Source organism: Prunus avium, chromosome 1 (assembly GCF_965620075.1).
Source record: "Prunus avium chromosome 1, drPruAviu1.hap1.1, whole genome shotgun sequence".
Classification (NCBI taxonomy): Eukaryota; Viridiplantae; Streptophyta; class Magnoliopsida; order Rosales; family Rosaceae; genus Prunus; species Prunus avium.
Genome location: NC_142284.1, coordinates 44285692 through 44299669, shown reverse-complemented (window position 1 = coordinate 44299669; position 13978 = coordinate 44285692). Strand labels below are relative to the sequence as shown.

Here is a 13978-nt window from a genome sequence, read left to right as displayed (position 1 = left end):
TGCTCTGCCCTTTGCCTCAGCCCTTGCTATATTGAAATTGTTCCGATCTGGGAACTGGGGAAAGTGAGAAAATTGCGAGAAGGAAGACATGAACTAAACCTAAATGTTGCCAACGCGCGGCGACCTCTCTGTCGAAACCCTAATTAAGCAATTGAAGCATATCAGTGTATTTATAGTCACCCAAAAGGGCCAAAGATTATGACTGACGAATTTGGATTGGGCCCAACCCAAAAACTTAGACTCGATCGGGCCAGATTACTGTCTCTCAAAGTGAGCCCAATAAAAGCCAATTGGACCTGTTCGCGAACCATACTGAAAATAGTGATTATTTTTTTTTGGTAAATGAAAATAGTGATTATTGATTTTCCTTCAAATAATATTCTTGAAAATAATTAGTAGATTTGTTTAGAAAATAATTTTTTCACTTCAAAAAAGAAAAAATAAAGAGTTTTATGTTTTTTAATTTTAGAAACAAGCATATTTTTCTATTTTGATTGAAAAGTGTAAAAGAAATTAAATATTTGGATATGATATTGGTTTATTGTTGAATATTGAGGAAAGAATTTTAAAAGAAAAAGAATATCCCGGACATAGGAACGAGGGATATTTAGACGACAAAGAACGAAAAAGAAAAAAGAAAAAGGAACAGACTTTGTCACTGAAGCTCCTTCGAACGTTTCTGGGTTTTTGATTTTCAGGGCTCTGTTTGAAGCATTGGTCAATAGGTACGTTGCCAACTTCCCTTTCTGTACCGTATAAAATAGACGCTACGATTTGTCCATTTCATGCGCTCACTACCAGTTCCAAGATATATTCTGAATTTTTTTTTAAATATTAGGAAACAGGTGGTGGTTTAAATGAACTAGATTAATGGCTAGGTTTGCTTTTCGCTACTGCTTGTTAAGAGTTCGGTTTCTTTGAATTAACCTTTGGGCTCGCCTATAGCATTCTTATTGATATTCGCCATTTCATTGCTCTGAGTAGCCGGTGCATTAATTTTTAGAAAGTCTGACACTTTGTAATATTTTGTTGTATATGTTTTCTCAACCTTGTGCAGGTTTGATGTTTTTCTCTGTTTAGGCATGTCCAGTTCAAGCAGTAAGTTTGTTGCACATGGCAGTGGCAGTTTCAGTTGTGCAATCAGTACGTACTTAACTTCCTCTTCTTCTTTTTTCTCACATCTTTGATTATCGGCCGAACCAGCCTTAAGTTTATGCTAACTTTCAATTTAAAAGGGGTAACATATGTTATAGTTACTTACACCAATAGACAACCCACCTTTCATTATTGAGTTGTTTTGGACTTTCTCAGATGTTTAATATGATATACGATTTAAATTTTTAATTTAAATTTTGATGGTTAATGTTTTTGAAGTTTCCCATACAATATATATACACTAAAGACCAACTTTAAGTTTGGAACTTCCAATAGAGTTTTTTCTCTATTGTGCCGTGTCAGAGTTGAGAATTCACATAAAACTTCTAATAAGTTTCTGGACTTATTATTATGAAAAGAAAATAACTACAATATACTTCTTTTTTATATAAAACATCATAAAATTTTCAGCAGTACCCGAGATTTAAGAGAGTTGCAGAGTACCAATGCATAAAGTCGGAAAAATGGCCAAGACAAACAAAATGCCTGCAGTTTTGGGCTTAAAAATGGGATAATATGCTAGTGTCTATGTGCAATGAGATGGAGTTTGAGTAGGAAAAGGGAGTGTGAGTATATGTGGGTTGAGAGTGATTGGAAATTGGAAACTAATATTTTATTAAATCTATTTGAAACCATCGTGGTATAGTCTACTTTTATTGTATGATGATCTACAAAGAGAGTTCTCTTTGTAATATAGATATATATGATGAACTGTTTAACCCTTACATATGAGCTTAGTAATACACCAACAATGAAGTTTCCATCTCAGTGTTTCAGTGGGAATGGATTGAGAAGTGCAATAGCTTTTGAAGCTGAGAAGGGATATCGGAATGCTTTGGGTAGAAAAATGAGGTCTGTAGATTATTTGCAATTTGATTTGATCTGAAAGTATGAGAATTAATAATGTGGGCATGGCTATTTCAAATTGCAGGTTCAGTAATTTTGTCTTTTCCAAGATATCGAAATTATGTTTTCGATCAAAGCATACTTTTGTTAAAGATGTTTTGAAGGAAGCAGATAGTTATGGCATAGCAAGCATCTCTGATCGGTCAAAGTTGCTCAATAAGGTAGATTTGTGTATATACAAGTTTAATATTGGTTAATTCAGCAAAAAAGAATAATCAGTGGTACTGTTTGTTGTTTGATTGCTGAAACTTTATCTAATGTGCATGTACTCTGACAAATGGAATGTATTGTTGCCTTTCTAAAATCTAGTCCTCATATTTTGCTGTTTCATTTTCTTTTAGGTTTCTGTTTTGATGGGTTACGATAGTCTTCATAATTTGATTGTGAATGAAAGAGCTGAAAAGCAGTCTGGTATGTATGTTAAAGATGCAGTGGATGAGTTTGATGTCTCCATGGCATGTAGAAGATTTCCGTCGATCATTTTGAGCAGTTCCCCTCGGGTAGAGTTGTATGATGGAACCACAAGTTTCACTGAAAGGATGCTTTTAGAAACTCAAAGTTGTGAAGGATTTCTGTCTGATACTATGGGTGAAGTGCAGGTGCAAGATTACCTCTAAGAAATATGGAATTCTCTGTATCCTGCTTGTACTGTGTCAAAATTCCTTATTAAAAGAAGATTCTTAAACGTTGCCCTTATCTCTGCAGTCCACGACTTTGGTTCCTGTTAAAAAATCATATCAACCAGTTCCTACGGAGGAATCTTCTAAGAAAGTTTCACTTGAATCGCGAAAGGATGCTGTATCAGTTCAGTTGTCCCTGGACAGTTCTATCAGTTGCATACGTGGAATAAGTAAAAAGCGTTGTCATCAGCTAGAAAACTGTGGCTTTCATACGGTGGGTTTCTGAAATTATGTTAAAGGAAACATTTCCCTTATTATTGGGAATTTGAAAGAAGCCTTGGGTTTACATTCTTTCTTCTGTTTCCATACAGTTGCGGAAATTGCTTCACCACTTTCCTCGGACATATGCTGATTTACAGAATGCTCAGATTAAAATTGATGACGGGCAATACTTGATTTTCATTGGGAAGGTATTAAATTCAAGGTATTAAAATTTTCCCAAATATCTAGTAAATTATTATTTACCAATAAAAATAAATCCTATTTAGTTTTCTTGCTAAGATTTATAAGTGGTCAGAGACTCAGAATTTTCTTGCTTGGTCTTTGAAAGAATTTGTTTAGTGATTTAAGTGTCGTAATAGGCACTCTGGGTGCTTCACCGTAGCAATTGGATGAAGTTAGGCTAATCTGACAAATTCCAAGTCAGCTGACTTATTAAGGTGCTTACTTTGGTTCCTAGTGATATTATGATAAATTAAGATGTTTCGAAAAACAATGAAAGCCTAACTAGCTGATAGAAACTGTGATGTTCTGAGACATGAAATGATGTTAAATGTGAATCTGTGTCTCTATGACATAAATGGATATCTAGTTTCATTGACATAGTGAATAACTTTTTTTTTCTGTGAACATTTCTTGGCATACTTGTGCTGAAATTAGATAAATGGATATCTAATTTCATGGCATACTATTTGCTAGTGCTGTGCCTTTGTAACTCATCTGTGATAATGCATCTGCAGGGATGACACATGTATATGTATTTGTATTCACTTATTCATTCACTTTAAGCTGCTAATCTGCTGCTGTTCAAATGCTTTGGTATTTTGATATCTAATATGTTACCTCTTTTCTTACAGGGGAATCAAAGCTAGTAGTACTTTCTCAATTTTTGAGGTGGTTGTGGGTTGTGAAATTACTGACAATGAATCAACTGAGCATATGAATGATTTTGGTGACAGTAGAAGAAAGAAGACAATTTATTTGCATCTGAAGAAATTTTTCCGTGGTACTCGTTTTACTTCTGTACCTTTTCTTAGAATTGTTGAGGACAAGCATAAAGAGGGGGACTTTGTATGCGTTAGTGGTAAGGTAAGTTTTACCTTGGTTTTCTCTCTTGTTTAATTACGTGCTTGCACTTCAATGTGTTTTTATTGGTATCGTGTTCAGTATTCTTGTGTTATTATTATTGCTGTTATAATTATTATTATGGATTAATAACTGGTGCTCGAAAATATAGTCAATTACAGGAAGAATATAGTTCAGAGAGTAATATTTCTTTTTCTGTCTCACACCCATAAGGCTGTAGCCTACTACTTCGAGCCAGTTCTTACTGGATGGAAGTAGACTGAATCTAAGTGCAACTCTCCTGTTGATGCTGTTCCTCGTTATTTATAATATATAGGAAAAGTTAAAAGGAGGTATCAGCCAGCACATTGCTCCATTTGTTGATTGCTTTTTGGATTATTGTAATGCTATCAGAAATTAGGTAGTCCTGCTCATGCATGTTAACTACCTTAAAGACCTTTTGACTAGTTAATGGTCACTCGTTGGTTAGTGCCCTATGCAGCACTTTCAGTTACAATGGATGTGCCGTTGTATAAATTGGCTCACCTTTTCATGTACTGAAAACTATTAAGGACTAAAGCAGTAGTGGTGCAGGATATGGGTGAATTGAGAATTTAGGTAGTTTTGCGGAAGCAAAACAATGGAAAAGAAGAAAATAGAACGAACAAGGATAGGTCTGGAATCACTCCAGGGGTTTTTGCTTCACACCAAGGAGTCTCCAATCTCTGGAAAATAAACTTTACTCAATATCTCAAATCTCAACTCCCATAATGAATTACATAGCAAGGGTGTTTATAATAATCTAAACCTAGAGTGAAAAGGAAAATTAAACTTATTCTAGGAAAGAAATCCTAATCCAAATAAAATAAGAAACTTGGAAATCCTAATGAAATCTGGAGTACTTAGAGAACCTAGAAAACTAACAAATAAATTAGGAAACTAATTAACAATTTCCTCTTCCATCTCTTTCGTTTGTAAACGCTAATGGGTTTGACGAAGCTGTCCTCATCAAGTAGGACTTTCTTTTTATGAAATGTAGTACAATTGTGTTAAAAATATTATTTCTTCATTTTTTTTAATCTTAATTTGGAGACTTGTAATAATGTTACCTTTTAACATAGGTGAGGACAATGCCTACTAAAGATCACTATGAAATGAGAGAATATAACATTGATGTGCTTAAAGATGAAAATGAAGCGTCTTTTCATGCAAAAGGAAGGCCATATCCTATATACCCTTCAAAAGGAGGCTTAAATCCAAATTTTTTGAGAGACATCATTGAAAGGTTTGTGCCTCCAACCTTGTAGGTACCTTGAACTGTAACATCATAACACAACCAGTTTCTTTCGCGGCTACATTTGCGAATATATATTCTTCTTACTCCAAGATCTTTTTGTGCTGCTAAATTTCTCTTACTTCGTCCTGATAAGCTTATACAATTTGCATTAATTTATGGAGAGTGGCTGGTTTTCTCAATATTAGATATATAATTGTGTTTTTATTCTTTCTTCAATAATATTCCTTCATTTATCCAATGGAAGTTGCTTCTCTTAGTTCTTTGCAGTTGTTTTAAATTATTCAAGTATTGGATTAATTGGGTAGTTTCTTTGAAGTTTTCTCTGATTCCAATAAACTAAATCTTTACCATTTTACTTGTTCCAGAGTTGTACAAGTTTTGCCTGTCAATGTTGATCCTATTCCTAAAAATATCGTTCTGGACTTTAGGCTGTTAAGCCTTCAAGACGTAAGAACCTTCACTTTTGTCCTTATTATCAAGCATATATGTAATTCCTACCTTTAATTATGGTCACTTATTACCCTTGATTTCATGCAATAAAAAGAAGAGTATTTGTATTTGTTTATGTATATTTCAAGCATTTATTTTTCGAACATTGTACCATACTGTTTGGGGGTGGTAGCTGAAAAGAGGGAAACACATACATACATACATAAATACATGAATACATTAAGCATTCTGGAATTAAAAAGCAGGCTGTTGCGGCCATAACGCTTGCATTGTCTTGATATTAGCCCATGCAACCATGTTAACCCACCATTGTTGGTCTCGAGACAATATATATTTGTACGTTCTTTATACCCCAGTGAGCATAGGAGCATCTCCATTGAGACCACCTTGTCTCAGTGTCTATATATTTATTAGAGAGCTATATGAGCCCCTTGCTGTTCTTTAAATAACATTTTTTGGCATATTAAGAAAAAACTTGAGCTATATGTGTTTTTTTTAATAATATAGGCATATACTGGGATTCACCAACCAAAGAGTATAAACGAAGCTGATTTGGCTAGGAAGAGACTAATATTTGATGAATTCTTTTACCTACAGGTGATGTTGGTTCAAATTTCTTCATTAGTTGTTCTATTTCCATTCATTGTTATATTAAGGTTATAATCTTATGTTTATAGGTCATTCTTCTTGCCATCAAACTTAAATGAAACCCTATTTCATTCTCAGAGTTTTAAAAGAAAAAGAAAAAAGAAAAAAGAAAGAAAGATGTACCTGCATATGCTTTTAGATCTCAGTCTCTTAGGTTAATGCTCTTCTCTCTATTGCTTACCGAATACATATGCATCTTCTTTAAACTGTAATGCTTTTTTTTGCTTAAAAAAAGATTTTAAAGACTCATTTGGGTCATTTACTACATTGCAGGATTTTTTACGTTTTAATGTATACTCAGAATGCACTTTGAATTTATTTTTTTTCTTTCTCTTTTTGCAATTTTGAAAATAGCAGGTGGTTTACTTTGTGCATGAAAAATATCATTTGATATCTGAGAAGTGTATCTTTGCTAACTTCTTTTTTTTTTTCTTCAAGTAATTAAATGTCCAACAGTGTAATAGTGAAGAGTGCTGTTTCTGGTTTCGTATCTAAATTCTTCAATTATCACTGCTGATAAATTGTGCTTTCTTACTATGAAATTATCAAATAGAGTAAGGATTCGTACTGACCTAATTGTCAGTGCCTGTCAGTTAGGGCGCTTATACCAAATGCTTGAAGGTCTTGGTACACAAATAGAGAAAGATGGATTGCTGGATAAGTACAGGAAGCCTGAATCAAGTGCTGCATATATGGAGGAATGGTCCAGTCTTACCAAGAATTTTTCAAAAACTCTTCCTTATACCCTTACTCCTAGTCAACTCACTGCTGTTTCAGAAATTATCTGGGATCTAAGTCAACCAGTTCCTATGAATCGGCTTTTGCAGGTTTTAATCCTTGCGTACAGGATTTATCAATTGTTTTAAAATTTATTACAACTTTTAATCATATTTTAATCCTGATTTTGAAGTGGTAATTCTACATCTTGATCTGAATTGACTTGACCTTCATATCATGTAACTGAAGCACCTACAGTATATACAATTTCCGGTTACAAAGTGAGGACAAAATAAGATCTTTTGTGGTTGGCTTCTGGTTGAAAATAATTTTAAGCCTAGGCTCTTGCCCTAGTTCTTTTCCTATCCCTTTTCTAATTGGCTCGTTGTTCTCTCTCTACATTTCCTTGGCATGCACAATAGGTATACTTGAAAACTGAAAAAGATTCTTGATTGATACTGTGTTGTTACACTTATTTTCAGGGTGATGTTGGTTGTGGGAAAACCGTGGTAGCTTTTTTGGCATGCATGGAGGTTATTGGCTCTGGATATCAGGTTTGTCATTAAAAGGTTTTCATCGATTCAGGTTTGTGTAACATTTTTTATACAATATTTTAAAATATGACTCTACAATAGTTGGGACTCCGTTTGTTTTACAGTTGTTTTGCAGCTAAAATTTTGTTTCTTTGATTAAGTTCAGACCTTCGTCTGTTTGCATTTTAGTTATGATCTTTGTTCCTGACAGAAGCTCATTATGATCGTTTTTCTTTGTTTCATTTAAAGGCAGCTTTCATGGTTCCAACTGAGTTGCTTGCAGTCCAGCATTACGAGCACTTAAATAATTTGCTTGAAAATATGGAGGATTTTGAGTGCAAACCTTCTATTGCTTTACTCACAGGCTCAACCCCATCAAAACAATCGCGGATAATTCATAAGGCATGGATTAATGTTTGGTTCTTTTGTTTTGTTAAATATAATGTTTCAGGGATCCTAACTAGTGGTAGTGAAAGTGATACTAATCATTAATATTATGTAATTCAGGGTCTCCAAACTGGAGACATATCAATGGTCATTGGAACCACTAGTTTAATAGCTGATAAAGTAGAGTTCTCTGCCTTACGCATTGCAGTGGTGGATGAACAACAACGTTTTGGTGTGATCCAGAGAGGCCGGTTTAACAGCAAGGTAGTTTGCTTTTAATTGAACTAAATATTAGTCATGTTATCTGGTCGCATAGTACTCCATTAATAATCTGTCCAAACTGTGATACAATTTGACTCTTTTATACCTTATGGAATGTGGATGATTAGTTTTTGATGATTTTGTTCCCGGAATTCATTTTGTCTTAATTTTAATATCTTTGGGTGCTGTTTGAATAGTTCTTGATGTTTCTGTGAGTTAATTCATATCGTTATAGGTCATTATTGATATTAAGTTGAGGAGGAAATTTGAAACTTAATAGGGGTTGAGATAGGGTATCATTAATTTGGTATTAATAATCCAGTCCTTGAAAGTTGAAATGGTCTGCAATTTATTTAATAAGATGATCTAACTGACGCACTAATCCCTGCAGCTATATTATACCTCCATAAGTTCTAGAATGCTAGCCACCAATTCAGATGTGACCTCCAAAAATGACAAGCATATGGCTCCTCATATTCTTGCCATGTCAGCTACTCCCATCCCAAGGACACTTGCTCTCGCTTTATATGGGGATATGTCATTAACACAAGTATGAATTTTTGTTCTTGTTCCTTCATGCCTTGTTGCAATCTTTCTTTTCTCATTTGAATTTTAGATTTTTTTAAAAATATAAAAATTATAATTAGATGCTAATCTTAAATGCTTGTTTGCAGTGAAATATTTGAACTTTCTTAAGAAATAAGGCAACCATCAGGTTATCTCTTATTGGAATCAAATTGTTCATATCTTAGTTTGCCACATTTTAAAAGATTATTAGGTCCAGTCATCCAAGAAAAAGAAAATATTCAAAAGAGAAAAAGTAACTTAAAAGTGATCTATTCTGAGTTTAAAAGCTAATTCTATGGTATTCCATTATTTAATAGGTGCTACATTTGGATAAGTTGATTTCCTGTATTTGTATTGAGTATTTGTTGATTCTTTTGTTTCTACTTTCTTTAAATAACAGATAACCGACTTACCTCCAGGAAGAACACCAGTTGAGACCTTCATCATTGAAGGAAATGACAATGGGTTTGAGGATGTTTATGAGGTGATTGTCCTTGTTTTAACTTTGGTACAGCACTCTGTTATACATTTCTTCTTTTCCTTAGAAACAAAAAGGTGTTCCAGTTTAAGTTTGTTATTCGATACTTGAAACAAAATATAGCCATTGATGCAAAAAAGGGTTCATTGACAGAGTTCATATTCGAGACATAAAAAAGAGAAAGAAACCCTCATAACCAAACTCATCATTCTGCGAAGAGATCACTGTGTTCTTTTCAAGATGATCCTTGATGGATTTTTTATTTGCTTGTAGATTAGAATAGCAAGATTTTTCTAATTCCACCCGTTTGCTTTTATCAGTATCTGATACAAATAATATAGCATGTAACAGATGATGCTGGATGAGTTAAAAGTAGGAGGGAAAGTGTATCTTGTGTATCCAGTCATTGAACAATCCGAACAGCTGCCACAACTTCGTGCAGCTTCCGCAGATTTTGAATTTATATCTAATAGGTTCCAGGGCTACACATGTGGATTGTTGCATGGAAGAATGAAGAGTGATGAAAAAGAAGAAGCATTGAGAAAGTTCAGATTGGGGGAAACAGATATACTACTTTCCACACAAGTAATTGAGATTGGTGTTGATGTTCCGGATGCATCTATGATGGTTGTTATGAATGCTGATAGATTTGGGATAGCTCAGTTACACCAACTTAGAGGACGAGTCGGACGAGGAGTGAGAAAGTCTAAATGTATACTGTTAGCATCTTCCGTCAGTAGTCTAACTCGTCTGAAGGTTCTGGGGAAATCATCAGATGGTTTTTACTTGGCAAATATGGACCTTCTATTACGCGGACCTGGTAACTTGCTTGGTAAGAAACAGTCAGGACATCTCCCAGAGTTTCCTATTGCAAGATTGGAAGTAGATGGCAATATCTTACAAGAAGCACATCTTGCTGCTCTGGTAAATAGTATTTCTGTGATAAGTTTGGTAACCATCTTTTTACATCATTTCTATTTTTTGATGAGATATTAGTACATAGAACATTAATCCATATGCAAGTATTTCTTCTTGTTTAATTTTCTATGCGACAAATGCTCAGTACCTAAACCGTAGCAAGCTCTTTTTCCTTAAATTAGTTTAGCTTAATCTGCCATTTAATGCATTGCCCGTGTTATTTTTAGAACATAAACATACGACGTTTGTTACCATCATTTTATTGGGCATTGGTTAGGTTGTATAAGATTCGAAAAATTTGTGGAGAACTCAAAAAGATTAATTCTGGCAATGTATAGTTAGTGACAGAATTTCATTTCTGCAATCAGCCAAAAAGAAAATAATTGCTTTGACTCTGCAATTCCTGACTGGCTGATGCTCTGGTTCATGTAGTGTACTTAGTTTAACACAAGCAGTGGTTCTTTTTCGCAGAAAGTTTTAGGTGTTTCACATGATTTGGAGCAATTCCCGCTGCTGAAGACAGAGCTTAGCATGAGACAGCCGCTTTCTATACTTGGTGACTGAGTGTGGTCACGGTAAAATCTGAACGCTTACAATTCTATACAATCTAGTGTTGCTTGTATTGATGGACATCTGGACCTTTTTTAAACCCCTTCTGTAGTAGTATAATTGTTTCCAGTAACCATGTCTTTTGATGCTAATAGGTGGCAAAAGCTCGATGCTTCTGTAAGCCTTTCTCGCTGAGGTACCCTTACATGTAGTTGGCTGGCTTGATTTTATGGGGTTGGCTACTTGGAACCAAGAAAAGTTGTTAATGGTTGAGTTAGGGGAGTAACTGGATATGCAACCACCACCAGCAAATGCAAAGAAGGAATGTCGTATCCAAATTGGGTGTTGCCTCCAAATTTGCTGTTTGCCATTGAAGTTACTGGTTGGTTGTTAATTGACTGTTGAGTAGGCATTTTAACATAATTTGATATGTCAGCGTCCTAATTTGTCACTTTGCTCGCATACAAGAATACTAAAGCATGTATTTATCTTTTGGGCTTTCACTTTTGTGTTTCTGTTAAACGACACCTAAAAAAGTGTTTTTTTTATTAAAAAATAATAACCTGAAATGGGTTTGGTTATCCTAGTAGTAATAATTCACATGTTTAACTTTGTTTCTTTTCCTAAATCAACTAGCAAACGACTATTCGTCTTCTTTAAGATGTTCCGTTCCAAAAGGCAAAGGTTTTTCGACAAAACTTCAATATGTTTCAAGGAAAGGCCGCCTGCTTCTCGCGCACTTTGCTGTAAAGCTTTCTTTCTCTTTTGAACATCCTGTCCTGGACAGAAAATGACTTGGGAATATTATATAAAAAATTTAGAGGAAAGTCCATAGTGAAATAATGAGATACCTTAACTTCAGCTGAAGAAAAATAATTCAGGATTTCGGAAAATCTCTTTGTTTGTCCATCTGAACAAGGTCGTGCTTTCACATCTTTTTGTCCTCTTTCACAGGTTTGGACTGAATTTGGACTTGGAATCTTATTGCAACACAGCAACTCATTTGAATTTTGCAATTGTCAAGGGGAATAATATACGTCCGAATCAATGTCATAAAAATTTTGAAAATGAAAAGGGTAGCAATAATCAATAAAAGGAGATTTGACTGGATTTCCACATTAATAAATGTCTAATAAATCACATTCCGAATCAGATTTTTATGCAAGCATCAAGATAAAGATCATCATGTCATCGATTGATTTTGATCCTAGTGGGAGGAGGAGCAGCAGCACAGCAGCACGTGTGTGTGAGTGAGTGTTCTAAAGTGCAAACCACCGTAAGGCTGACGGGGCCCACCTGTTATCCACTGTGATTACAGGACATCGGTAGATGTCTGATAGAATGTCCAATCAGCAATTCACGAGCGGAGACAAGCAGACAAGTGGGTCCCGTAAGGTTCCCTACCAATCATTCAAATGGTGAGGGTCCACAGCCACCATGTTCCATGACTTGTCTTCTATGTCTGTAATGATCAAAGTAGACCCCACGTTCCCACGCCTTTTGCCGTATATACATAATACATACCATACCATAATAATTTTTCTCTTTTCTCTTTAGAAATAGTAGTTTCTTCTCAAAAAATCGGGACTTTACGATCCAAAATTTTAAAAACGAAAAATAGAAAGTCTGGTGGTGTGTTGGAGAATTTGTGTTGTCAATGAGCGCGTGGGAAGAAAAGAAAGGTCGTATTGTGTGTGGATAAATGAGTGCAAATAACCGAACAAAGCTGACCAAAGACCACTTCATCGACTCGACGGCCTTGTCACGCCACGAGGCTCATGACTTTACTCGATGCAAAATTGCCCAAAATACTAACGTGCGAATATATTCACGTATCTAGATATCAAACTCATCATAAATATAGAGACATTATTTATCGACAAAGTGAAGACAAATATGACTATATTAAAACCTAGTTGGTAACTTTACATGTTAAAGGAATAATGAGGTTTAGATCAATTACACAACATGATAATTAGGCCTACTGTATGTCGGTGTCTCCGACAAGTGGTTGGTTTGGTGCATAACAAGAAAAACACAAAATGGGTTGCCTTTATAATTCTTCACTTTTTGAGGATATTATTTTCTGGGCCATTGTTGGTTTATTGATTGATATTCATGGTCAAAACTCATTTAAGCTTTTTTCCACTAATTGCTCCTTAATAATTAGGAGCCTTATTTGAATTAAGAAGCATTTCAATTGCTTGTTAATTAAATTGAATCGAATACATGAGAGGTCATTCGTGGACTGGGAAAAAGAAGAACATGTTCCCAATTCCAAGCCATGGAATATGAACACTGACGTAATGTAAATTGGTAATTTCAATTTATAATAAGAGGTTTGAAATTAATGAGACGTTGAGAAAGGGGGCATGAAATGTCTTTCTCCACACCAGAAAGTTATTCAAAGTCATTGGTGCAATTAATAAGAGAGGTTTTTATTAGCCTGCTCTTCCCTTTCATAAATGACTCTGCTCCAAAATTCATACCCACTGGAATTATGTCAATTTCTTCGTAAGCATATGTGAGGAAGCGTTACAACGCCTTTTGTACCCGCAAGCATTCAATTTCTCATTATCCAAACACTACGTAACCCTTTGGCATTTATAATTCTATACCCAACTTAAACATAAACAAAATATATATACATAAATAATTCCATACCATCATTTTTCTCTGCATCAGTGATCAAACTCTCAATGGTCTTGATTCGATCTATTATGATGATTGATGAAAGTTCATAAATAAAGCGCACAAAAATGCAAAATACTCTTATGGGTCGGTCCATTAAATAGGTTATCATTTTCTTCCCTTTTGAAGAAGGTAGGAGAGAAAAAGGAGCATTGAAAATGTTTGTGTAGGTATGTGTGTATAGGTGTAGGAGTAGCAGGCAGCGGGAGAGAAGAAGGCTCAAGGCCCAAAGCTCATGCTTCCCAATCATTTCATCAGCTGACCTTTCTACCGACAACCACACTCACGACTCAGACCCCGTCCTTTTATAATCGCTTAAACAAGAAAACTTGCCGGTTATTCTCCTACACGGGTTTTTTTTTCTTCCTTCAGTTTGACACGTGTCTTACATCGGAACGGTCAGACCCTTTGACTTGGACGACAACAGTCAAATAAACCCTAACCCAACTCCAAATCC

At 35.0% G+C, this 13978-nt stretch overlaps 1 protein-coding gene across 1 annotated transcript; it reads left to right on the top strand.

Moving 5' to 3' along the window:
- Positions 1-570: 570 nt before the first annotated feature.
- LOC110765451 (DEAD/DEAH box RNA helicase family protein) lies at positions 571-11411 on the top strand. The gene is made up of 20 exons (XM_021968585.2): positions 571-725; positions 1058-1143; positions 1925-2007; positions 2087-2222; positions 2403-2660; positions 2767-2955; positions 3053-3165; positions 3818-4049; positions 5147-5310; positions 5688-5769; positions 6280-6369; positions 7014-7247; positions 7620-7691; positions 7920-8072; positions 8178-8321; positions 8710-8868; positions 9286-9369; positions 9715-10287; positions 10753-10856; positions 10986-11411. Exons 2-19 carry the CDS (start codon positions 1114-1116, stop codon positions 10843-10845), a joined length of 2889 nt encoding a protein of 962 aa, XP_021824277.1. The 5' UTR covers positions 571-725; positions 1058-1113; the 3' UTR covers positions 10846-10856; positions 10986-11411.
- Positions 11412-13978: the final 2567 nt, after the last annotated feature.